The sequence below is a fragment of the Pleurodeles waltl genome, chromosome 5 (genome assembly GCF_031143425.1).
Source record: "Pleurodeles waltl isolate 20211129_DDA chromosome 5, aPleWal1.hap1.20221129, whole genome shotgun sequence".
NCBI lineage: Eukaryota > Metazoa > Chordata > Amphibia > Caudata > Salamandridae > Pleurodeles > Pleurodeles waltl.
The window spans coordinates 1,043,007,437-1,043,035,365 of NC_090444.1; the positions used below are offsets into that span (position 1 = coordinate 1,043,007,437).

At 40.2% G+C, this 27,929-nt stretch overlaps 1 protein-coding gene across 3 annotated transcripts in view; it reads left to right on the forward strand.

Moving 5' to 3' along the window:
- EPM2A (EPM2A glucan phosphatase, laforin) overlaps positions 1-18,743 on the forward strand; it is a 514,940-nt gene extending 496,197 nt beyond the window's left edge. For 2 of the 3 annotated variants that reach the window (XM_069235244.1, XM_069235245.1), the window contains exon 5: positions 17,529-18,743. In XM_069235244.1, the coding sequence (XP_069091345.1) occupies positions 17,529-17,806 (278 nt within the window). In that variant the 3' untranslated portion in view covers positions 17,807-18,743. The remainder of the gene's footprint in view (positions 1-17,528) is intronic. The other variant, XM_069235243.1, reaches the window with a different exon arrangement.
- Positions 18,744-27,929: the final 9,186 nt, after the last annotated feature.

A 27,929-nucleotide genomic window follows, 5' to 3' on the forward strand; every position in this document is an offset into this window, starting at 1 on the left:
CTATGCTTTGATATGGATGGAATATATCGAAATGATGGAGTTCGTATAACAAATGGAGGCAATAGGGTGTTCCTGAACAACTAAAATACTTCATCCTGTTCTATGTGTAACTAATATCAACACATCATAAACACAAAGGCTCTTTTCAGACTCAAGCCTTTCTCCAAATACTGGTTTATATTGTTTTAAAATCCTACTTTTTACCTCTTCACTTAGATCCATTGCAGTTCCCCAGCCAAAAGCACTCATTCAACACAAGACAGCAACATGTTTTGGATCCATGACAGTAGGTTGCCACACAAAGGCACTCATTCAAACCGACAACATATTTAACACAGTGGGTGATTGGATAGCTGTATGAGTGTGTGACTGACTCTTTGTGTAGCTGTGTGGGTCTGTGAGTGGTTGTGTGACTTGCTGTGTAGGTCTGTGAATGGGTGTGTGAGTGGCTATATGAGTGAAGGGAGTGGGAGTGGCTGTGTGGGTCTGTAAGTGGGTATATGAGTGGCTGTATGGGTGTGTGAGTAGATGTGTGAGTGGCCCGTTGGTGTGTGAGTAACTGCGTGGGTCTTTGAGTTCGGTTTGTGAGTGGTTTTATGGGTGTGCAAGTAGGTGTGTAAATTGCTGTGTGGGTCTGAAAATATGTATGTAGGTTTGTGAGTGGGTGTGTAAGGGGGCATGAGGGTCTGTGAGTGTGTATGTGAGTGGGTGTGTAAGTGGCTGTGTGGGTCTGTGAGTGGATAGTTGAGCGATTGTGTGGGTCTTTGAGTGGCTGTGTGAGGGGCTGCATGGGCCTGTGAGTGTGTGTGTGCATGTGTGTGTGGCTATGTGGGTCTGTGAGTAGGTGTGTGACTGGCTGTGTGGATCCGTGACTATGTGTGTGAGTGATTGTGTGGGTCTGTGAGTGGGTGTGTGAGTGGTTTTGTGGGTGTGCACATTGGTGAGTACGTGATTGTGTGGGTCTGCGAGGGTGTATGTGAGTGGGTGTGTAAGTGACTGTGTGAGACTGAGTGTGTATGTGAATGTGTGAGTGGGTATGAGTGGCTGTAAGAGTGTGTGAGTGGGTGTTTGAGTGACAGTATAGGTCCGTGAGTGGGTGGGTGAGTGACTGTGTGGGTCTATGAGTGGGTGTGTGGGTTTTTAGTGGGTCTGTGACTGTGGTGTGAGTATTTGTATGGGTGTGTGAGTTATTAGTGGGTCTGTGACTGGGGTGTGAGTGTTTGTATGGTGTGTGAGTGGTTGCATGGGTCTCTGAGTGGGTGTGTGAGTGGTTGTTTGTATCTGTGACTGGGTGTCTGAGTGGTTGTGTGGTTCTGTGAGTGGGTGCGTGAGAGGCTGTATGGGTATGTGAGTGGATATGTGAGTAAGTATGAGGGTGGGTGTATTAGTGGCTGTATGGGTGTCTGAGTGGGTGTGTGAGTGGTTGTATGGGTATGTTGGTGGGTGGGTCTGTGATTGGCTGTGTGAGTAGGCGTGCTTCTGGGAGTAGGTATGTGAGTGGCTGTATAGGTGTGTTGGTGGGTGTGTGAGTAGCTGTGTGGGTCTGTGATTAGGTGTGTGAGTGATTTTGTAGATCTGCTAGTGGCTGTGTGAGTCATTATGTGAGTCTGTGAGTGGGTGTGTGAGTGATTTTGTGGGTGTGGAAGTAGGTATGTAAGTGACAGTGGGTCTGTAAATGTGTGAGTGAGTCTGTTAGTGTGTGAGAGTGGTTTTCTGGGAGTGCAAGTAGGTTTGTGAGTGAGCATATATGAGTGTGAGTGTATATATGAGTGGGTGTGTGAGTGGCTATATGGGTCTGTGAGTGGGTGGGTGAGTGATTGTGTAGGTTTGTGAGTGGGTGTGTGGGTGGGTGAGTGGTTGTATGGGTCTGTCAGTGGGTATGTGAGTGTGTGAGTGGATCTGTAAGCCGCTTTGTGATTGTGTGAGTGGTTGTGTGGTTCTGTGAGTGGGTGTCTGAGTAGCTGCATGGATTTGTGAGTGGATTTGTGATTGGCTGTATGGGTGTTGGGTGGGTGTGTGAGTGGCTGTGTGCCTCTGTGAGTGGTTGTGTGAGTGGCTATGTAGGTATGTGAGTATCTGTGTGTGTGAGTGCATGGAGATGTAAGAATGGTTTTGTGGGGGCGTGAACAAGTATCAGTGGGTCTGTGAGTGTGTTTTTTTTAATTGGGCTCTGGATCCACGGATAGGCTGCGCTGAGCCTTGCAGTGGATCTGTAATCCCCCTGCGTTAAAAAAATGTTGTTTGGCAGTTTCTTCCCCATGAAGGGCCACTTAATCAGACTGATGGAATCAGGTGACCTCTTCCCTGGCCCTTTCTTTCAATTTAATACCTTGTTTCTGCTCCATGGGATCGAGCTCTGATAGATTGAGGCCTGCCAATCACTGCGTTACTGTTGGCATGTGGATCTGCAAATCCTGCCTCTTTTTTTTGGCCCCACTTGACGAATCACCCTGAAACTTTCCAGACAGAAGCTGAAATAAATGTCAAACTAGTTTTGAAAATTTTGTGAAGATTGGTAAAAATTCCGCCAAATGTAGTGGCAAATCAAATAACAGTTTTCTTATAGATATTAGGTCCTAACCTTACCACTTTAACACTTTAACAACCTAGTGGTGACTGCTTGAAGAATATTCAAGACATTTTCCAAACAAATTCGACAGTTACATGAGCTGCTGTCTGGAAAGTTTTGGGGTGATCTGTCAAGCGGGGCCGAGATAAAGGGGGGGGGGGGCGAAATTTAGAGCATTTCTAATATTAATTCCCATAGGAAAAATTGAATGTCGATAGCGCAAAAACCACTGGATAGAATTACACCACACTTGGCAAAAAGGTAGCTCCAGAAAGAGCTCTTTTTGTTATTTGGTGTAAATCTGTTCAGTAGTTCAGTAGTTTTTGAGGAATTTAAGGAAATCCATGTTTGCATATCAAGTGACGCAAAGGATTTGCAGCCCCTCCCTCTCTCATGCTGAGACCTCATTGGCTGTCAACACTTCAAACCAGGAATAGTTGGCAGCCATCTTGGGACTCGGCTTGAGTCCAAGAAAAAAAAGAAAAATATATAAAACAGGAACACCCTGACCCTTTATCTCTGGTATTGGGGTTTCAAAGATATCCCTCCCTCCGCCCAGGGCTAAAAAGCATTTTTTCACAATTTTACCACAGAATCTCAACAGGGTCGCAAATCCACTGTAAAATGTATTTAAAAAACAAGCATGGGCTCCTGTGCTTGTTGTTAAAAAAGCCCCCAGGTGGGCCAAGTCCTGGGGGCACTCTTCTTTATAATAGAGGGGGGACCATCACCCCTAGACAAAAATGCTTTTATCATTTCAGAGAGGCCCAATGTCCTCCCATGCAGCCCCAGGAACGACCACCTCCCCGGGGCTATAAGGAATTATAAGAGGGGGGCGTGCCACATGGACCACTAGCCCTAAGGCAAAAATGCTTTTAAATGTGGGGGAGGCCCGATGGCCTCCCTCTCAGCCCCAGGGACCACCACCCTCAGGGCAAAAATGCTTTTCATACGTGGCGTAAGGTAACTATAACTCGTGCCCTCACCATGCACTGCTAATCACCCCAGATACTATAGCACTCATACCAACTTATATAACATTATTAAAAATATAACTGAAGCATTAGCAGTCAAATTAATGAAGAAAAACTGTGCATGATGGGAGAGTGAGTTATAGTTACCTTAGGACATGATTTAAAGTTACTTGAAATAACTCTAACTGTAGAATTTCCAAGGTTTTGCATGAGTAAATTCAGAACCTAACTATAACGTTCGGTTTCGTTCACTGTTGTTATCACTGATGACATCTCAAGTGACATCATTCAGTGAGTGTGAGGGTTTTCTAAAGGTTTTTGAGTGTTAAGCATAAATACGAATGTACTACAAATGTTAAAAAGTATACTTTCTGTACTACTATTGAGTGATACTATTTCTAACATATATTAGGTGAGTGTCTATGGGAATGTGTGCATCTTTGTGTGTGTGTGTCTGAGTGGCTATATGGGTTATGAGTGGGTGTGTGAGTGACTGTATCAGTGAATAAGTTGGTGTGTGAGTATCTGTATGGACGAGTGAGTGGGTGTATAAGTGGCTGTATTGGTGAGTGAGTGGGTGTGTGAATGGCTCTATGGGTGAGTGAGTGGCTGTATGGGCGGGTAAGTGGCCGTGTGAACACCTGTATGAGTGAGTGAGTGGGTACGTAAGTGGTTGTATGGGTGAGTGAGTGGCTGTGGGAGTAGCTGTATGGGAGAGTGAGTGGCTGCATCAGTGGCTGTATTGATGAGTGAGTAGTTGTGTGAGACGCTGTATGAGTGAGTGAGTGCATGTGTGGGTGAGTGAGTGGCGGTGTGAGTAGCTATATGGGCTTGTTAATGTCACTGACCATGTCTTGAGTGATGTAATATGTGAGATCATAAGCAGTGCATTGCAGCACCATAAGTTATAGTTAGCTCAGGCAACTGTAAGTGCTAAATTTCACTGGTTTTGTAGGAGTGAAATGTGAGCCTAAACATAATATTCCTGTAACCTTTGTTTTGTTCAGTGGCCATTGAGATGAATCTCCGAACTCATTGGGTAATGTGGTTGTCAACAAATTAAATCACCTTTCAATTAATGCATAGTGCTTGTGCTGCATGCTTATGTATATAATATATATATATATATATTATATATATATGTATATATATATATATATATATATATATATATATATATATATATATATATATATATTAATTACCTACTGGGGGTTGCCAGTAGGTAGTTATAGTTAGGACCAAGTTTCCATAGAAAAAGTGTTTTTGACTTACCTACATCTTTGGCACTGTTTGATGAATCTTCTTGAAATTTTTCCAAAAAAGTGTGCCAGTGATTCTTGTTGCTCATGGAAAGCTTCCATGTGATCTGTCAAGCAGGGGCTGAGAATAAGGGGGGGGGTCAAAAAATGTGTGTTTCCCTTGTTAATTCTCATAGGAGTTTTGAACATGACTACAGCCCAACCCGCTGGACGAAATTACACCAAATTTGATAGAAAGGTAGCTTTCAGTATGCAGATTACACTTTTTATTATTTGGTGTAAATCCGTTCAGAAGTTTAGAAGTTTAAGGTAAATTAAAGGAAAAACAAATTTGTATACCTAGGACAGCGGATCCATCGCTATATGTTTGTGATTATCGCAGCAAATTTGTGAATGTGCACTCAGACAGGAATACTGAGACTGGATGGCCGCAACCTGACCAGAAAGGTGTGGCTACCATTTAAGGTTATGGGCCACGGGGCTGAAAAATAAAATGAAAAGTGGCATAAGGGGTCAGGGTAGAGGTACCCTGACCCTTGGGCTGTGATATAGGTGTCTTTGGGGATGAAATGATGACCTTATTTTTTTTTCACAATGTGCAATATTTGCTAATATGTTGTGACGTTCAGCGTGGACCCCCGTGTAACACTGTGACGAATTCACTAATAATGCAGAAAAAAAAACATTCACAGAGTCTTTCATACACTAAATCATTCACTCAGAAGCACTCAGACACTCATGCACCCACTCACAGACCCACTCAGACAGTCATAAACCCACTTTCAGACCCTACTCACAGACCCACTCAGACACTCACAAACCCACTCACAGAGACACTCAGACACTCATGCACACACTCACACACACTCAGACCCTCAAAGCCCCACTCAGACCCTCACACACCCACTCACAGACCCATTCAGAAACTGACACACCCACTCACATACCCATTCAGACACTGACACACCCACTCACAGACCCATTCAGACACTGACACACCCACTCACAGACCCATTCACACACTGACACACACACTCACAGACCCACTAAGACCCTAATGTACCCACTTCTATGAAGATACTCATGTACCCACTCACAGACCCTCATGAACCTACTCACAGACCCACTCAGACCCTCACACACCCACTCACAGACCCACTCAGTGACTGTCACAACCACTCACAGACCCACTCTAACACTCACATATCCACTCACAGACCCACTCCAAGACACTCACACTCACTCACAGACCTACTGAGATACTTATGCACTTACTCTCACACTCACTGTGAAAGGTTAGAGGTTACAGTTAGGAATTAAAATTCGAAAAACCTTAGACATTCCCTTAAAAAACAGAGGTTACAGGGACATTAAAGTTAGGAAACAACATTAAAAAACCTTAGAAATTCACTGTAAAAAACAGGTTACAGGGACGTTAAAGTTAGGAAATAGAATTTAAAAAAAAAACTTTGAAATTCATGGAAAGAAACCAAAGTTACAGAGGCGTTATAGTTAGGCTCATGTTTCACTAGTACAAAACCAGTGAAATTCGGCAGATATACTCACCTGAGCTAGCTATAACGTACGCCCCTCCAAAGCACTTCTTATGACCTCACATATTACATCACTCATGACATGGTCGGTGGCATTACTGTTGATATCACTGATGACATCTCAAATTACATCAGTGATGACATCACCCAGTGAGTGCAAGGGTTTTCTAAAGGTTTTGTAGTGTGAAGCACATACACAAATGTACTACAAAAATTAAAATAGTATACTTTCAGTACTACTAATGAGTGATATTGTTTCTAAAATATATTAGGTGAGTGTCTATGGGAATGTGTGCGTCCGTGTGTGAGTGTGTCTGAGTGGCTATATGGGTTATGAGTGGGTGTGTGAGTGACTATCAGTGAATAAGTGGGTGTGTGAGTAGATGTATGGGCGAGTGAGTGGGTGTATAAGTGGCTGTATTGGTGAGTGAATGGGTGTGCGAATGACCCTATGGGTGAGTGAGTGGTTGTGCGAGTGGCTGTATGGGTGGGTGAGTGGGTGTGTGAGTATCTGTGTGAGTGAGTGGCTATGTAAGTGGCTGTATGGGTGAGTGTGGCTGTGTGAGTAGCTGTATGGGGCAGTTAGTGGCTGTCTGAGTGGCTGTGTAAGTGAGAGGGTGTGTGAGCGTCTGTATGGGTGAGTAAGTGGTTGTGTGAGTAATTGTATGGGAGAGTGAGTGGCTCCATGGATGAGTGAGTGGGTGTGTGAGTAGTTGTAGGGGTCTGTGAATAGGTAAGTGAGTGGTTGTGTGGGTGCGAGTGGGTGTATGGGAGTTTGTATGGGGGGTGAGTGGTTCTGTGGATGATGTCATAATTGATATCATTTGAGATGTCATCAATGTTGTCACTGACCATGTCATGAGTGATGTAATATGTGAGATCATAAGCAGTGCATTGTAGGGTCATAAGTTATAGTTAGCTCAGGTAACCATAACTGCTGAATTTCACTGGTTTTATAGGAGTGAAATGTGAGCCTACCTAAAATGTCCCTGTAACCCTTGTTGGTGATGGTGCAATGAGGGGAACGGCCTAAAAAACGCAGGCTAAGCCATGCGTATGTTTAGCATGCAAGCGTAACAATGCTTGCCCTAACCACAACTGGATGCATGTCTGCCTCAACCACGCATATGTGTGGTTAAGGCTGAGAGTAGTATGGTGGTGCGAATGGGTGGGGCAGGAAGAATCGGGAAAGCATGCAGTGACGTAAGTGTGGCTAGGGCAGGGTTTGGGGCGTAGTTTTTTAGGGGTGGGTCGGATTTAGCGCTTAGGTGGATGGTGGGTCGGGTAGTTTTTTTTTTTTTTTACAGGGGGCAGGATTTTAGGGCTCAGGAGGGACAGAGTCTGTGTCCAGGTTTTGGTGGGGGGAGTTTTTAGGGGTGGGGGAAGGTTATAAGGCTAAGGGCAGATGGGGGTTGTGAGGGTGATTTAGTTTTTAGAAGTGGGGAAAGGTTTTAGGGCTTAAGCTGAGGGGGTCGTAGTTTTTTTTTATAACAGGGTCAAGGTTTTGAAGAGGGGTTTTGGGGTTCAGGGCAGGGAGGGGCTGGGGTCACATTTTCAATGAGGAGGTTTATAGGGGTGGGGTAGATTTAGGCCACAGGGCGGGTGGGGGTTCATGGTAGTTTTTTTCTTGTTGAGAGAGGAGTTGTATAACACAATCACACATGCCGTTGCTACATATTCCTTTACTGAGCATGCTTTTACAATGAAAGTTGTTATAAAGGCATGCGGGGTAAAGACGCGGTTGTGGTTCCCACCACGTTGTTAAGGCATGCGTGGTTCTGTCATGCGTGGTTGTGTCATACAACCAAGGCAAATGAACATAAACAAAGGACCATTCAGTTGTGACATGCTCAAAAGTTAAGTTAACGAAATGCCATATTGGACTGTATATATCAGCACATGATGCTCAATGTAAACTGTTAACCAATTGAATGTTTTGCTTGTAGTAACCCAACAATAATTATGATAAAATTATGTCTATATAACTTATCATTCAAGTATTTATTTATTTTAAAAAAAGTTGAATAGTAAATATAGTTTAAATAACAGTGGTTAAATACTTATCATAAAATGTAAAGATTTTCCATAATGTTTATGATGAAAGCCCCAGTGTTGCCCAAGTGGGCATGTGTTTTACCACAGTATCTGAAATTCTATTACAACCAGTATTGCATTTAGCAACTCCATTATTCCCAAGTGGGATTGTCCGTACTATCATGAGCAATCACAAGTTCTTAAAATATTACTACATCTTCAACTCATAATATTAAATAGTATTAGCAGCTGCTACAAAAGATAATATTTGCATATATTGCAAAACATATACTGTATATATACACTTGCCATATTTCTCACTTACTTGAGTATAATAATCCATATATCAGTAACCTTAGACCAGCTGCTGCATCAGCTATTAAAATGTAACTCTCAGATTATCAGGTTGCACTGGAACATTTTCATACACCTATATAATAACAGATAACATTGAAATAATTAAAACTGAAATAAAACCACTTCAAATTTTGCTGGAAAAATATGGAAGCTTTCAACATTAATGAATTGTGGGCTATGTAATAAAAGGGTGAAGAACACTGCTATCAAATAATAAACAGAATACTTCAGCCTAGGTGTATTGCTCATTCTACATCCACATTTAAACCAATGGGGCTCTTTCTGTTAAACCTGAATATATTAGTAACTTTAAGTTCCTTGAACCAAGAGTTTTCATCCTCTGATTTTTGGCAGTATCATGTTGACTACTATCATTTGCAATTGTGTGCTGTCACAAAAGTGAAACTCTTTACAATGTCTAGTGACAGTGGTGGCCAAGCCCCGCAAAGGAAGCCAACCAGGGAAGGGGGCATGCAGCCACCCCTGGGCCAATTGTGGGCCTGAGAACACCATGCCCGAGGCTGCCAAACTTGTTTTAGGGGAGTGGGGTAAGTGGCCCTCCTCCTCTGCCGTATTTGGCCCGAGGACCCTATCCCTCAGGGCCCACTGATTAAGTTGTGGAGGGGGGGCTTGCAGTCCCCCTCCCCAGGTCCATTTTTGCCCCAATGACCCCATCTCTCGGGCCCAGCCATATTATGAAGGTAGAGGGGGGCATACAGCCCTCCTCCTCAGGCCATTATATGTTCCACGGACCTCATCCCCCGAGGCACTGGTCAAATAAAAATGGGGGAGGGGGCCTCATGGCCCCCCTCTCTGGGCCAGTTATGGCCTCTGGGACCCCATTTCACGGGACCTGGCTAATTACTTAAGGCGGAGGGGCTGCAAGGCTCCCCTCTTTGGGCCAATTTCACCCGAGGACCCTATCTCCTGAGGCCCGGTCAGTAAAAGGTAGATGCCCTGGAACCCAGCTGTGGCACCCACAACATTAATGTTGTGAGCAGCAGGCTGGAGCCCTAATGTCTCTGTGGCCCCAGCTGGCTCCCCGCCTCCAGCTGGAGCCAACATTGCTCCTGCCCACAGGAAGCAGCTAAAAATGCTGCTCCTCGTAGTTGGGAGCATTTTTCATGCTCCTGCCCACTGTTTGCTCTCACTTGGCAGAAACTTTGAAATTTCTCCTGCCAAGTGAGAGGAAACATAGGTTTCCCTGCCCACACTAGAGTGGGCACCTCTGGAAATAGCCAGAGCTGGCCTTGGGGGATGGGATCCTCAGGGCAATTAATGGCTCCTGGAGGGGGGCACACAGCACCTTCCCTTTTCTAGGCATGCATGGGCCCCAGGGGTTGGGGTCCCCTGGTCTAAATGGTCAGGAAGGGGGCCATGTGCCCCCCCCTCTGTTTTTTTCATGACCAGGTCCTGGAGGTGGTTGTCCTCTGGCTTCAGCTAGGAACAAAATTTGCCCCCCTCCCCTCAACAATATCTGCTGTGTCCTGGGGATGGGGTCCCCGGGGATGAAATGGGCCTGGGAGAGGGGGCTGCATGCACCCCCCCCCTATGAAACAGATTAACAATTCCCCCCAGGACCTGGTCCACATGGGCGATAATACCAACAAATGCGAGAAACCAAGCTTGTGGTTTTTAAAAAGTTTCCAGTGGATCTGCGGATCTACCACAGTTTCACCAGAATTTTTTTAAAAAACATTTTTGGCCCCTGGCAGTGTCCCTCTGGGACTCCAACATCAGGGGCCTGGGGGTGAAGGTATTCTCACATTGTGCCCCTTATGTTATTGTATAACCCTGTCCTACAAACAGACAGCAAGTTATTTCTTTCATATCAGATCAACTCGACTCAGTATTCCCGCACTGGCTCTAATTCTCCGAGATTTGTCTATTGAAATACACACTTAGCAAAGGTGGGTGAGTAAAAGGAAAGATGAATTAAAACAAACAAAGCACAAGAATGGCAGTTTCAAACAACAATAATTCTCACACAGAGGAGAGCAAGAGTTGTCATATTTCCCACATCTATGCGTAAGTAGCCAACTCAGTTCAGCTTTGATTTTAATTTTGTTAGTTGAAATCTTCATTTTGTTATGGCAAACTAAAAAATACAAGCCCCAGAACGCAAAGTAGAAACCTGAAGTTAAAGTACTTCCTCAAAATTGACATGGAAACACGAGAGGCAGTGTGGGAACGCCACCTTATCCTTGTGCAGTAGGAACCTTGAGCATTCAAGGTGTGTAGCAGCGATGTGAAAACAGGGAGACGGAGAGAGCTGCCCCATGTAGAATGGAAGGGTGCTTTTAAACAATAAACAGTGGCTGAGTGTAAGATACATGCTGTAAAATCTGAAACAGTACATCCATTGTTTCACTTTCGAAACTTCAGTAGAATCCCACGCTTTCATGATGCGTGTGTCATGACACACAGTGTGTTGGTCACATTTAATTTCTGCTTGGATCCGCATTTCATTTTCCTGGAAGTTTGTGAAATCTTGCCAGGGTCATACTGGGAACCCAAAGCAGCCCCGGCAATTTTGTCGGACAGGTCCCCTCAGGGATGGTGTGCAAGTGTGACGCACTGTGGCGTATGCTAGTGGAGGCCAGAGCTGCAAAACCGGTCCCCGGTAACAAAACCAGCCCCCACTGCTGCAAAACTGGCCCACACCCCAGTGGTGACCCCCTTAAAAAAGTAGTGGTAGGACGGGTGAGGAAAGGCTCAAAAAAAAAAAAAAGTTCACTTACCTGTGAACAGCTGCCGCCTCTCCTCTGTCTTCTTCTCTTCTTGGCCTTACAGAAGCACACAGGCTCCAAGACTTCCCTAAGCCAATCACAATACTGCTATCACCAGCATAACAGCAGCATCATGATTTCTCTGAGTGGCCTAGTTCGGCACTCAGACAGAAGTGGGAACCTGTGCATGTTCTCCATCCAGCTGTGCAATACAGCTGGGTGAAGAAATGCTAAGTGCGCATATCTGTTTGGCCGACCCAAGACGGCCGGCCAAACCATCATGCACACTTATGGTGCAAATACCACTCCTCCTCCATGTGACAGCCTAGCCCCACCCCGCCCGCCCTAATCTGACTCTGCAGTGAAAAATATAATTATAATAACGTGTTATTATCATTTTATTTTTGCTTTTTAGCACTGCTCAGAGCTCTGGAGCGACACTACTCCACCTTAACGAAGGAGCTGCTGCCACTTCACCTTTCCATGAAAACACCCAATACGGCGAGTCCAGCCCTGAGTCTTGCCCAGAGATCTCTTTTTGTATGTATCATGCCATAGACCTGCTTCTGGACCTGCATGATTTCTGTTTTATTTGGCATGACAGAAATTTGTGGCACCGACAAATTTTTTGGTGAATGTCATGGACAGTAAATCTGTTACTAAGACATTACAAAGTTAATCAGTAAGAAATGGTTCTTGCCGCCTTGTTCTGAGAGCCAAAGCTGGAGATGTGTTTAACTGTTTGGCCTCAGAGTTGAGTCCCAGTGGTTCGTTTAGCCTTTCAATTTTCCTAGGTTCAATAAATAGGGTGACCAGATGGCTCCATATCATCGGGATACCACGTTTCTATCCCCAGACTTTGCTTTTACATATCAGTGCATTCTGGGAGCTGTAGTCTTGGTTCATTTTAATTGAGCCAGTTGGACCAACCAACCTGATAATGTTATGTTGATGCAAAGTCCAACACCTCTGAGTTTGGTAAAAAAAATAAACAAGTGTAAACAAGACTACTATATATATATATATATATATATATATATATATATACATAGTCCTTGACTGTTTTGCTTTGTGTCTGCTCCCAAGCACGGCAGACCGAGGCGGGGTTGCGAAGCCCCGTAAATGCACACACCGTTCGTTTTGCAAAAAGGAAAATGCCTTGTTCATAGCTGCCTTCAGATCGAGTTTATTTTACACTACATGGCAAAAGAAAAGAAAAGCATCCACCCGACGCATTTCGGGAATCGTTGTTCCCTTGTTCACAGTTCCGTAAACACGTCGGGTGGATGCTTTTCTTTAAATCTAATAAACACAATGATAGTGATTGAATCATTGTGAACTCTTAACAACCTCTCTTTCATACATAGCAATCTATCCCTCTAGCAACCCTCTTTTTCATTTGAAAATCACTTTATATAGTGTGGACTATATAGTCTATAAAGTGTTCACGATGAATGGGAAGACGAGATAGTCAAAAAAATCTAATTTGATGACCAAATGGGTATGAGCAGTTGGAATATACTCTAATTTTAATTTTTTATTGAATCACTACCTTTGCGTTTATTAGGCAAGAATTTAGAATATATTCTCATTGTAGGAGCCTGTATCATGGTTTAAAATTAAGAAAATTCTCTGGAAAGGGAAATTGGAATTTTGAGAATAACTATCTCACTATTCTTAGAGACATGACCAAAAGTGTAATAAAAATTCCAAGTGTCCCATAAATTGAAAGAATTGATTACTTCCACATATTGAAGTAAGTGTGTTTTGCAATTGCAGGATTTAGACAGTCTGAGAAAGTCTATGTATAGAGAAATAAAATGTTGTACATTTATTGTTCACAAGTAATAATTGTACAGAAGACTGTTGTATTGTCATGGTCAGAAGATGCATTTTTATATGTTGTGAGAGAAATTAATATGCATGGAAATAAATTGGTATTATGTTCAAGGTAATGATTTGCATATTCAGGTGGGTAGGATTGATTTGGAAATGTGAGGAAGAAAAAAAGGAAAAATCACCAAGTATAAACTGGAGAAACATGAGTCACTACTGTATGTATGGGTGGGTAGGATTGATTTGCAAATGATGAATCACCAAATATAATCTGGAGAAACATGAGTCATCACTTTAAGTATGGGAATGAAGTAATTATAGCATTGTCCCCTGAAGAAGTTAGTGCTTTAGTTATGAAGTGGTTGGTATATGTAGCACATAGCATGTCATGTGCTTAAACTAATGTTTGTACAGAGTTATGATGAATAATTTGGAATTGGAATCATATAAGAAACATGAACTGTGTTCTCTTTCAGCAGTTTTTTTATATATTATTATTTATGAAAAAGAACTGATGTATCACTTCTGTATTTTAAGCAGCCCTGAAGAAGTGCGGTGTGTGTGAAACCTGGGTTTTGGCTGTATGTGCTGTATATAGATATAAAACCTGTGACACAATGAACAAAGAATAAAAGAAAAACTGTAAAAAAATCAGTAGTCTGTGGTTTTGTGTTGAACACAGTATTGCTATTTTTGTAAAATATTATATATATGTGTGTATATATATATATATATATATATATATATATATATATATATATATATATACACACACATATATATATATGTAAAAACAAACCTTTAAGTGACATTAAATCTTACTTTCTATGAAATTCTTAGAAATTCACTGAAAAAGCAAAGGTTAAAGTAACTCTATAGCTAGGTCAAAATTATGAGGGAGAGGGACGTTTTACAACTGGTATTGCCCGAGGCAGAAGGGCTATAAGACAAATAGGACATTCCATCCATTGAGAGAAAATGTTCTGAATTCTGAAGGAGAAACAGAACAACAAACATTGGAATGTTGAGGCAGAAGGCTTATACTAGCCATTATAAACCCGTAGCTACTACGTTGTCTTCAACGGGGCTCTAAAGCCTTATAGCTGGCTGCTGAGGGCTATACCAGTGTTATGGGCCCTGAACTTGAGTAACAGGCTTGAGCCACAAGCGAGGGCCTATAACGAGGGAGAGTGTCTTTAACAACCAGTGTAGCTGAGGCAGAATGGCTATAAGGCTATTAGAACTTTTCACCGACTAAGGGTAGAATGTTCTAAATTAAAAAGGGAGAAACATGAAGATAATCATTTGAATGATGGAGCTCCAGGCTTATATCGTCCATTATAAACCCAGAACCATTTCATTGTCTGCAATCTAGCTCTCAACATTCCAATGTTCTAATTATAATTAAACTCTTACCTCCAAAGTAAATAACTCCTAAAGTAAAGGCAGGAAAACCTGTCTGCAGTGTAATAACTTCCAATGTGTGACCACACTGTAATGATGCCTGACGTAAGGTTGCTAAAGAAATGTTAGCATACTATCGGGTAAAGGCTCCTAACCACAGATCTATTCATAAGTTTGGAAAGGATCTTATTTGTTCCTGTTTTTATATTTTAAATGCACTATTATGTTTGTTGTATCACATGAGTACATCCTGGATGCTCGAGCCATTCTACCATGGGTGAGTCAAGGATTCCTAATAGAAACTTGTTTCCCATTTGTAGGACAGATGGTTTCAGCTTCAAGTGGCTTCATGCACTACTCTTACTCTCCTACCTCAATCACATGTTCTACTGAGGCGCCGAGTGATGTGACAGCTATTATTAACATATACTTATAGACTGCCACTGAGGGCTATACCCCTTGTTAAAGTCCCTGTACCCAATAACAAGGGTGAGGGCCTTTAACAACCAGTATAGCCTGAAGCAGAAGGGCTATAATGCTGGTAGAATATTCCACTGACTAAGGGTAGAATTTTTGTAATTACAAAGGGAGAAACAGGATGACAAACATTGGAATGTTAGAGCAGAAGGCATATACAAGGTATTATAAACAAAGCTACTCAATTGTCTTCAATGGAGCTCCATAATTCCAAAGTTCTAAAAAAGCATGCTTAGTGTAGGGTGGACAGAAATTGAGGAGTTACATGAAACTTTGGCTAGATTCTATGAAATTCCGAAAACAGCTGAAAATAGGCACATTGTGCTGCTTGTGCTGATTTTTAGCGCTGGGAGCTTGTCCACGCTGAATAATCATCACAAACCTCACCACGCAGCATGCCAGAGGTCATTGCTTATTGAGTTGATTTAGCTACCTCTTAAATAGATTTTCTACTCGTGCGGCATTTCTGACCGTGAACATTTGTGACTGCCCACAACCATCCATGTTGGACTTATCATGCTGGGTGCCCTCCTAGTGAATGAAAATCACACTAGAGGATGATAAATCTTGTTGCGGAGCCACATGCAAAGAAATTGGCTGGAACTATACATTACAAGTGTAATCTGGAGTGATCAAAATTCCATTAACTCTGTCGGCTGAGCAGAATTTATCACCCACCCCTAGCTTAGTGTCTGTGCACACAATCTCAAACACAAAAGGGCATCTAGGCTGGAAAGGACCAGGAAAGGGGGTGAAAAACCACTTCCCAATCAAAAAAAGACATCCAAAGGATATTGCAGTAGACGCCTCATCCACTAGATAGTGGCATGCTTCATTATCAGCGCCTATCCACATCTTCGTAGGATGATAAAACCAGGGCGGACTCAACCAAATTTGGAAGTTGTTATATAAAGTATTTATCTGGATAAAGCAGGGATCCAGCAAAGAAAGAAACTGCTAAAAATACCTTCCAGTATAACCTGAGGAGATTCATCTTTATTCCAGGGTACTGAGGGTATGAGTAAAAAGAAGTATGGGGTTCTTTTGAGAATTAGTGTCCCAATTGCACCTCATTCACCAACATGTTTTAGCCTTCGCCAAGAGCCTGCACAGGTGTGGGGCCTTCGTCAGGGCTGTTTATATATTCCTGGCTACCTACAAATGCACTCCCTGCATAACTCTGAGGTTGAGTGCTCTCCCCTGGTCTAGAAGAGACTTCTCAATTAGAAGTACCTGGTGAAACTTAAGGTACAAAACAAGTAGAAGAGTAAATATGTGAATAGTGGTTTTTAATTTGGTGTTCTGAATTGTGTATTTGGTCACAAGAAGGTGCTTGGTGTTTAATGGGAAATCTATGAGTGTCCAAGCTTTTATAATGTATAGCTAGGTGTGACCCTATAAAATCACCTTCTCTCTTGAAGCACAAGCTTCTAGATCTCTCCATAGTGGGAAATACAATTGGGTGTTCAGTACTGGCAAAGTTTTCAGTGGCAACAACAACCTTGTAGGAATAAACTATCGGTAAATATATTTCTATGCCATATGGTGTAATACAGCAAACCAGCTGGAAAGCCTCCACTCATGCTTGTGAATGCATGAATCATTTGTGAAACCTACTTCTAGACAACACTCGCACCCCATAACTTATTATTGGGTGGTTCTTGAATGCTGTTCATCTGGTGGGAGGCGCCGTCCTGTAGTAGTAGTGGGATTGTCACCAATATATAGAAACATAAAAATTACCTATTACAAAATGTGCAGTTGCAAAGCATGAATACAGATCTCTTGCTTTAAACATAGTATTGTGGTGGATAGAAGAAATCTCTGGTTTAGCCACCAAATTGATTCATTCAAGTTTGTCTACTTTCATATTGACGTAGTTAGAATTAAATATATATATATATATATATATATATATGTATATATATAGATGCTTTGATTGAAATGATAGAGAAAAATAAGAGATTTGCACAACATATATGTTTTATATGAAAAATTAGGACTACTCTATCTAGAAATCATACTATTCATATCTGCAACATTTATTAGGATATTCTATGATTCTCGTGTATACCATTGCCTTAAATATTATATGACACATAAGAGTAGGTTTTTAGACATATCAATTGACTAAGCCTGGTTCTGAACCATTTCTCTGTAAGTAGGTTTGACTAATAATTGATGTTTTCTGACTAACTAATGATTTTCCAAAAATATGCCAATTATATTCATTTTGTGACTTTATTTCATTTGAAGCTTTGTGTATTTTAAATGCTGTCCTTATATCTTACACAGTGGTTAATTTAAATTCTTGTATGTTGTTGTTTTTCTAGGTAGAGTGAGGATGTTACCTCAGGCTGTTCACCTCTTGCATGGGCTGCTAGAGAACGGCCACACAGTCTATATTCACTGCAATGCTGGAGTAGGCCGGTCCACAGCCACGGTGTGTGGCTTTCTCATGTACATCATGGGCTGGTCCCTCAGGAAGGTCCAGTACTTTGTGGCGTCAAAGAGAGCTGCTGTCTACATTGATGAAGAAGCTCTTGTGCGAGCTGAGGAGGACTTTCATAAAAAATTTGGACACATTTGCTCCTTGACCTGCAGATCTTAGGTGGTTACACACATGAAAAATATTAAGTACATGTCATTTTAACAATAAGAACTAAAACGTCCAGTATGATTAACGGGGGAACAGGTGTACATGCTACATGGTGAGACTTTATGACATGCAAATATGCTGCACAAATGTCAATATTCTGGCGACATGCATTGATCACTATCTTTACTAATCCAGATTACCATTAATTAGCACATTGACTGCAGTTTATGAATCAATTGTGTGTTGGCTTGTGGCCAAAATGTTTTTCTTTGTGTTAATTTGCCTATTTTTATTTATTGACTGGACCCGTAAAAGTGAATTCTGCATGAAAACTGGACACAACCTTTTTTACTTTGGGTTGGCTATCACACAAGGTTGATAAAACCACTGCTCGCTCCCAGTGGATCAGCTTTAGAGTCAATGTCACCCGAAGGTTCACCAGAGTGCATTAGTATGTCCTACAGTGATATGAAATATCTTTGCTTATGACTTGTAGTCTGATATATTTGATAAGTGGACATATTTGCACCTTCCTACATCTTTAAGAGAAACTACTGTAAACATAAAATCTATTCATATGCATAAACTATAGTGTAAATACTACTGGTTCAACAAAACGTGATAACATGTTGAAGCAATGTGTTCCATGAACTGAAAGGCGTTTGTTATGTGTGAAACAGTTCAATAACATCAAAATAACCAAAACCTATGGAAGTAAAAAATCTAGAAAACTGAATCGGAGAAAATGTTTGAAACGTGAGTCAATCACTGTTACCAGTCAAAGAAAGAGAATAATCTCAATTATGTTTTAGAGCAGAGTGAGGCCCAAGAATTAATGTGCTTGTTGTTGTGTATTTCTAGACTTTGTAATTCTAATAATTACCCCTACTAACTAAAAGATGAAAGCATGTAAGAAGACAAAAAATAAAGACGCAAAAAGCAAACCAGAGCAACCCTTCTGTTATGCTATCAAATCTTCGTTTGCGAATTGTTCTAATCCAAAATACCATTTATATTATGCCTCTCAACTCCAAATAAATATATGATGTAATTATCCATGCAGCATGGGGCATCGTAGTTAAGGGGCATATTTGAATCTAAAGGTGCCTAGTCTGCATAAGTCGTGGAGTGCGATGTGATTTTCATGTATCCTTACATAATAATACTTAGGCTTTGTTTTTTAATGAGAAAGACTTGCATGTGTTTTTAACTAGTTTATTTGACATGTTTGCCTAGCAGAATGCTGAATTTTTATGCTTTACTTCCTTTGGTAACTGCTTTGTGGTGTTTATTTCATGTATGTCTCTGTAAATCCGATTAGCCGATCATGCCTGTATATTTATATGTATTTTTTATTTATTTATTTATTTTTCTGGCAGTTATATAGCGCAAACTCGACTCAAAGGTATAGGAGCTCTTCACATGAGCACTAGGTTCATTTAACAAGGTCACATTCGTATTTTTAGGCAAGGGGAGATTAAGAGATTTACCCAGAATCACATACGTTAAGCTGATGCCGAGACTCAAACCTGGTTCCCCAATTTCATACATTAGTTGGTCTGAAGCTGGTTCATCATTGCAGCACTACACCACTACTCTATAGCAAACAATCAATAACACGCCTTTATGAGTTCATTGCTCCATTGGCATGTTTAGTCCATCAGGCAGTGAAGGCTATAGTTTCAAGCATCTCCTACTCTTGTACCAGAACAATAAGTAATTGAGCTATCCTCAGTTTGGTGATACAATTGTTGCCATTAATCTGTCTCTCAATGGAAAGTTCATATGGTGAGAACTTAATTTTCAAACATGTTCTCAACTGAATGAATAAACTACGTATTGAGTCCAACAGTAGAGCAGTGGAGCGAGAAAACTCAACATCCTTCAAGGAATCTAAATAGGCTTGATGAATAGATATGTTTTCAGTCTTTTTTTTGTTTAATGATGCTTTATTGAATAAGTTACCATACATTAGTACAATAAGATAAATATATTTTAACTAAAGAGGCATAAAGATAATTGAACCTATAAAAACAATTTATATACACAACCGGAATAGAATATTGTACTATAGAATACTAGCATTTTTGTTATGTTTTAGTAAAGAAAGAAAGAGAAGAGAGAGAAGAAAAGGAAAAGAAAAGTTAAAACATTGTAAAATGAAAATCACATGTTCACAATAGAGCAACCATTAATTCTAAAAAAGACATTCAAGGAGGTTCAAAGACAGTATTAACAGTAGTATGAAAGGTCTTGTGTTGCGAAAGAAAAGAGGTGAGAGGAAGCCATAGCTTGTCTCTTTTAATTAACAGTTGAGTAGTATTAGCATTTGCTTGATCTATTCTGTGATTATTACAATCATATTCCACCAAGCTACAACAGATATTTTTGTGGCATCTTTCCAATTAGAAGTTATAATTCGCGTTGCACTAGCAATCAGTAAATCAACCAGTTTACCAAGCAGGGATTGGGAATACCAAATAGACGAGATACTACCCAGAAAAATATGTAAGATACTGAAAGGTAGATTAGTGGACAAAATCTGATTGATTTTATCCCAAACTTGTTCCCAAAAAGTGTGAACTGAAGGGCAATCAAAAAACATGTGCATATAATGGCTATTTTCTTTTGAGCACGACCAACACTTGCTGTCTATAGAAAGTTTAATTTTATAAAGATCTCTAGGAGTATAGAACAACCTATTATAAAAAGAAAATAATGTTTGGGTTGTAGATGCTGAACGGGAATGTTGTAAGGGGTTTTGACCATATTTGTTTCCATGAAGATATAGGAAAGTTATGATTGAAATCCTGCTCCCATGCTAATTCTATTTTAGACTTTGGTCTCACAAGACTGGTATGTGTAATTGTTCTGTATATAAAGGACACTTGGACTTGTGAAGAAAAATTATGAGGCTGGGAAATAGGCTGTGTAGAAGGGGGAGTATCTAAAGAGTGAGATAATAATTTATAGAGGATAGCATAGAGAGTTTGGTACTGCACAGCATTATTGCACCATATATGAGTTTCCTTAAGATTCTCATATGAGAAGTGAGAGGCAATAAGCAATGGCTTGTCAATAGAGATAGAATGAGTGATTATTGGAGAGAGAAGGGCTTTTGGAGGTTTTAAAACCCGAATTGCATCTCTAAAAGTAAATGGTGTAATTTGCAAGTGTTCCAATTGACTCCATAGAGAGGTTCCGTTGTGAAAAGTGGGAGAGAGGGACAACCATATTTGTTTTAAAACAAATGCAGAGTGATATCTTTTAAGGCATGGAAAATTGACACCTCTATTATCCCTAGGTTCTTGTAATTTGATTAAAGATATACGAAATTTACGTTTGTTTCATAAATAATGTATTTTTAGTTTTTTTTAAAACAGAGGGAAGTTTAACTGGGAGCATAGAAAATGGGCAACAACATCATTTTGATTGTGGGCAATCTTCCCCACCAAGTTAAATAAAGAGGGTACCATCTGTCGGGCAATTTCAAAATCTTTGACTCAACCTCTTTGAGATTAATTCAAATAGCGTCTTTAATAGAATTGGAGTAGGATATGTCCAGGCATTTGATATGTTTAGAGTTCCAAGTAAAACCATTATCTTTAAACATTTCCGGTAAACAATAAGCATTTAATGGCAAAACCTCTGATTTGTCTATATTAAGCTTATACCCTGAGACACTTGAGTATTCTCGCAGTAAGCGAAAAAATTCCAGAATAGTTTTTTGAGGATTAGATATAAAGAGCAAAATATCATCAGCATATGCTGTGAATTTAATCTCTATGTCTTTATGCTTAAACTCATATAAGTCAGATGACATACGTATTTCTTTCTAAAAGGGGCTCAAGGGATAATATAAATAAAAGAGGTGATAGATGACAACCTCTGGGTAGGGTGAAGTAATGGGATTGTTTACCATTGACTAAAATAGATGTAAAGGGTGAGGAGTATAAAATACTGATAAGGATAAGTTTATTATTATGAGGACTAAAACCATGCAATTTTAATGCTCCAAACATAAAATCCCAACAAACTTGATCAAAGGCTTTTTCATCATCTAGAGTTATAGCAGCTATAGAGTCCCTAGACATCGAAGTGAGATGGATAATATTGAGAAAAGTTCTAGAATTATCCGATATGTATCGCCCCTTAACAAAACCTGACTGATGAATGTCTATTAAATCTGGGATAAAATGATTAATCCCTAAGGCAAGGACTTTTACAAAAACTTTACAGTCAACATTGATAAGGGATATAGGTCTATAATTACAACATTTGGATAAATCTTTATCCTTTTTAGGAATCAAGCACAACATAGCTTCGGAAAAAGTGCCCTTTGCTTAATCTTCTGATATGAAATACTGTATAAGTGTTAATAACTTTGGAACTAAAATAGAAGCAAATGTTGAATAAAATTCAATTGAAAAGCCATCAGGGCCAGAAGCCTTATCTTTTGGAAGTTTGGTAATGGCGTTTTTAATTTCTGTCTCAGATAGTTCAGAGTCTAACAAAGACAGATCTACTTTATGTGTCAGAGGAATAGATTGGAAGAAGGTATCAACTGCAGTTATATTAGAAGTACTTTCGGGATTATATAATGTGGTATAGCAGTCCGTAAAGCATTCCAGGATTTTTGAATGTGTCTGTGATAACAGTAATTTTAGACTTTTGTTTTTTAATCTTCAAATAATTTGTAAATAGTTTACCCGCTTTGTTTTCCCCCCATATAATGTGGAATTTATTTTGAGTAGAGTACCACATGCACTTTCCAAAGATTGCTCATTGTATTGTAATTTTGCATCAATCAACCTGGATAAAGTATCTGGTTTGTTAGAGGAGAAATATTCATGCTCAAGACGCTTAATCTGTGAAAGTAATAGAGAGGAAACTTTAGAATTCCTTTTAGTGGCAACATAGTCTATAATAAAGCCTCTAGCAGTATCTTTAAAGGCATCCCATATAAAATTCATCGGAGTGTCAGAAGGTAAAGTGTGCATAAAAGATTCTTTAGAAAACATTGTAAATTGTTTAATAAATAAATAGTCTTGCAATAAAATGTTATTAAACCTCCAACGATTAGAAAAGGGGGAGTTGCCTGGAAAGTTCAAATCAATAATAACTGGGGTGTGATCTGATATAAGAATATACCCAATATCAGCATGTAAAGCTTATAGTAGAATATTTTGTGTATCAAATATATAGTCTATTCTAGAATATGAGTAATGTACTAAAGAATAAAATACATATGGATGAGCAGTTCTTCATATATCCCGTAAACCTCTGGATGAAACTGCTTGATGAACTGTTTTTTTCATTTTATTAGGAATATAGTTTGAGAACAACGATCTACAAAAGGATCCATAAGTTGATTGCAATCACCTCCTATCACAAAATGATCAGAATTGCAAGATAGTATTAAAGAAGAAAAATTAACCCATAATTGAGCCTCTACTCCAGTTGGACCATAAACATTGCAAATAGAAAATAGCACACCATTAATTTTAACTGTCAGTAAAATCCATCTGCCTGTAACATATTTAATCTCTTCTATAACCTGTAATTGTAAGGATTTATGAAATAAAATGATTACCTCATTCTTGTTTTGTACTGCAGAAGAACCGAAAACATGACCAACCCAGTTTCTATTTAGACTTTTAAAGTCCTGCTCCTTAAGATGTGTTCCTTGTACAAGAGCAACCTGACAATTCAGTCTAGAGAGATGTTGGAGCACTCTTTGTTTCTTATCCAGATTACGTAAACCCTTAACATTCCATGAAATAATACGAAGACTGTTCATTTAAATGGTGAGAGACATTTAGACAACAGAACCATAACTAAGCCTAAAATACAGAAAAACATGTGAATTGTAGAATAAGGTGGAAAGGAAAAATATGGACACATATCTAAATGAGGTTTCTTGCTGATGCCAACATTGCATTTTAAGGTAAAAAATTATAAAAGAAGAAAGAGAGACAGAGGAAGAAGATTAAAGTACAAGAGAGAAAGAGAAGTAAAGAGGTAGCAAAAGCACCCATTAATAGAAAAAAAAGATGAAGAAAAGCCAAAAAGCTTTAGTCATAATTGTCTTGAAAAGAAGAAATATATTTTGCATGGGAGAAAGGGAGGAGCAAGAAAATTAGAGGCCAATCAGCAACAGTACCCCCAAATTAAAATAATTAGATGGCAAGAGGAAGGAGAGACGTTAAAACAGAATAAATACATTACAATATGAACAACTGATGACGTGACTTACCAACAAGGGAAAGAACACTATGATGTTGAGATGTACAAGAATATAGACACATTTAGAAAAGGGATTTTCTCAACTTGACATTTCAGCGTTTTCAATATCTGTGAAGAAAAAATAGAAAAGTTAAGAATCCCACATTAACTAATCAAGTCTTGCTGAGTTCCATTGCCTCCCCTTTGTGAGTATATATAAATTGTTTCAAATAAGAGGGATTGTTGAAAGTAGTTGTTTTGTCCTTGAAGGTAACCTTACAGAAACAAGGGTGAATAAGGCCAAATCTAGCATTCATAGATCTTAAAGCTGGTTGGAGATCCAGAAATTCTTTCCTTCTTTAGCTGTCGCTGTGGCCACATGCTGACTAAAGAATATGTTTTGGCCTGACAACATTTGTTTACGTTGTTTGGCGGCAGTTAAAACTGTCATTTAATCCCAGTATTGTAGAAAGAGGGCGTTAATTCCTCTTGGTTTAGGTGTAGATGGAGGACCAATACGATGAGCTCGCTGAATGTTGAGGCCCGTGGTATTCTGTAGACCAACAATCTTTGTAATATGAGTTTGCAAAAATGTTATCAAATCTTGGCCTTCTGAGCCTTCTGGAATGCCATAAATGCGAAGGTTATTTCACCGATTACGATTTTCCAAATCTTCTATCTGTTTTTTAAGTAGTATGACTGCTTTAGTCAGATTATCGACTTTAACAGTAGTATCTTGTGTGTCACTGATCCTCTGTTCCACCTCAGAAAGTCTAGAATCCAGACATCACCATTTTTCTTCAATTTGTTGTAACGCAATATTTGTCTCCATAACAAAAGGCTTTATTAATTTAAGTTCATCCATAATGTCTTCCAATGTGAGAGGCAATGGAAACTTAGTTGGAGAGGATGGGTCTTTTTTTGCTCTTTTGTTGCCCCCGGAGCCTTTACGACCATTAGAATTAGAAACAGAGGATACAGATACATTTGAAGTATGAGGAACATGGATTTTAGCAATGCTGTGAATATTTAATACAGTATTTTAGTTGATGTTTCTGCACAGTTGATTAGGTCACCTCAAAGGATGAATATTAAAAATTATACGAGAATACCCAGAATAAATTGTCTAAAACAACCTCAGAAACATCATCCAAAAATGTCAAAAAAACATAAAGTTCCCCACCTATTTAAAATAATAGTAGGTAAAACAGAACCTAGCAAAGAAAAAATTGGGGAGTAAAAATGTTATTTGTTCTCAAAATGGCGGACGCATTCTTGTGAGAAAGGGAGCAGCAGGTTGAAAGAATTAAACTCTGTGAAATACCAGAGTTAAAAAAGATGTAAAAACTCACCATACTGCCCCCTGCACTTTCACACACCATATTCTGAAGACAAAATGGGTCAGCAGTCGAAAATGCACTCCTCCGATTAAGAAACATCCTCGGCAACTCAGGAGCGTCATTAGCGAGCGCCATCTTAACTGCTCCGGCGCGCGATCTCCCGTTTTCTGTCTTTTTAAGACCAGATTAGTAATCAGTAGCCAGAGCTCACAAGGCTGCTTATTCCAGGTGGTATGACCCACCAAAAAAAAGAAGTGGCCCCAAATTCTGTGGAGCTTGATGTTGGGTGTCCACTGTAAGGTGTAGAAAAATATATTTTGGCTCCGGCCTGGAGGTAAGGCTGATCAGGAGATCTAAGGTAGACAGGACCAGTCTACGTATGAGGCAGAGGGATTTTTTACTTTGCCTCTATTCGATCTGAAGTGAAATGTAAGTTGGTTAGGTAAGTTCAGGAGAGTTTAGGTGGGAAACTGCTGGATGTCTGTGTTGTACATTTTGTTTATGTTATCGAGTATCTCTTTGCAGTACCTGTGGAGTTTTGGGCAGTCCCAAAGTAGATGCATTAGGGTGCCCACTCCCCCGCCACCCCTTCAGCAGGCTTCTGGCAAGGCAGGGCACCATTTATGTATACAGTTAGTTGTGTAGTACCAATAGTGTGGTATTTTCATCACTGCTTATTTCAGATGCTACTGGTGGCTGAGATTCATGTCCTGATGTACACCTCTCTCTATTCCCTAATGATATAGGGCATCCAGGTTCTACCTTCCCATTGCTTATGCCCAGGAGAAGTAGTGGGCTCAGTTTGGTTTTGCAATACTCTGTAAATGTTGGCTAGAATAGGCTTGTCATAATGTTTTGTGAGTAGGCATTTTTAAAAAGGTGTTAGGGGATGGCAAGTGGCTAGTTTTATCACAAGTTGAGTAACCCATAGCCTATAGTGTAGCCGTTCAGCTTCCGGGATATCAAAATCTAATTTCAAGTGCTCAAGGGGGGTTAAGCTGGCTGTGGTGTAGAGGTCTCCTGTCCTCTTACAACTAGCTGTTTGCCAGGCTATATAAGCTGAGCATGTTGCTGCAGGGGTAAAGTCTGGGTTGCCTGTTATTGGGGTCAATGGGGATGGTATCCTCATTAGTCCTCTTGATGTTGCAACCTTGTCCCACACCTCCATTGTCACTTTTCAGATGGGGAGGAGAATACACCCCACAGTCTATGGTGCTAGGGCCCAGAATATTTTCCAAATGTGGTATGCCCCCTACTACCTGGTCCATGAAGCACAAGTGCTTCTCTGTGGAAGGCCAATACCATTCCACAATGAAGTGGAACTTTGCTGCAGTATAGTATTGTGGCAGATAAGAAATTCCTACTCCTCCCCCCTCTATTGGCTGGTACAGTGTATGCTGGGTAAGTTGTTGCAGTTTGTCCAGCTTTCCTGGAGGTAGGGTCAGGGGTACTGTTCACCCCAGTAGAGGATCTTGTGAAGCAGTATCATCTTAATGGCTTCCATGTGGCCCAGCCACGTCAGACCGCCCATCTGCCAGCTCTGTAGATCAATATATGTGGCATTGAGTAAATCAGTGCAGTTTAGCAAGATGGTCTTGTCTGTGAAGGGTCAGATCTTTATGCCCAGGTAGAGTACATGCTGCTGTGAACACTGTAATGGGAAGGATTGTGCAAGCCCTTTTTTAGGTTTTAGGGGGAATTAATACTCAGAATTTGTGACCTGAAAGTGTTCACTCTAAAGCCGGAGGTTCGGCTGTACCACTAAAGCTTCCGAGGAGAGTTGGAATTGAGGTCTTATGATCAGAGAGCATTACCAGCAAATAGGGCCAGTTTGTGTTGATGAGCTTCAAATTCCATGCCTTGGATTCAAAGTTTTTGAATTATCCTCTGTGCCAGCAGATTCCTATAAGGTGCAAAGAGGAGTTGGGACAGGCAGCCTCCCTGCCTTGTGTGAACGCAGAATTTTTACTAATGAATATTCATGTATTCTGAGTGTTGAATCTGCATAGAATTTGATTTAGTTTAGAAAATAATGCATGACTTGAAAAATGTGCCTACTGGAGTGGCCGTCAGTAATCACGAAGTGTCCTTATTAGTTGCTTATTAAAATGGATTGATGTGCTCATGTTTAGATTAATTTAGTAGTATGTTATATTAATGATTACTTATTATGTGTTTGCTTTATTAATTGTAGACCTTAAGTTAGCGAGGTCTTGGGCCTAGTTGCACAGCCTCGTGTTAATTTGCATGGTTTAAATAATTCACATAAAATGGCTGTTTAGAGAAATGAATAAATGTATTGTTTCACTGAGTTGACCAAATGCTAGCAGATGTTTAACGTTCTCATGAAAAACTGCTTGTTAGAACATCTTGTATTAGTAGAAGCAACAATGTAAAGTTTAGTGTGTGAGAAAACGATGTTCCCATGAGCTAACAATGGATGTACTGACTAAAGGACAGAGAGATACAAAATTGTTACCTGACGAGTCCAACGATGGAAACAGGAAGAGGAGCCAATCATCGACATGTGAAAGACAGCTTAGTTATATCTTAGATTTGAAATTCTACTT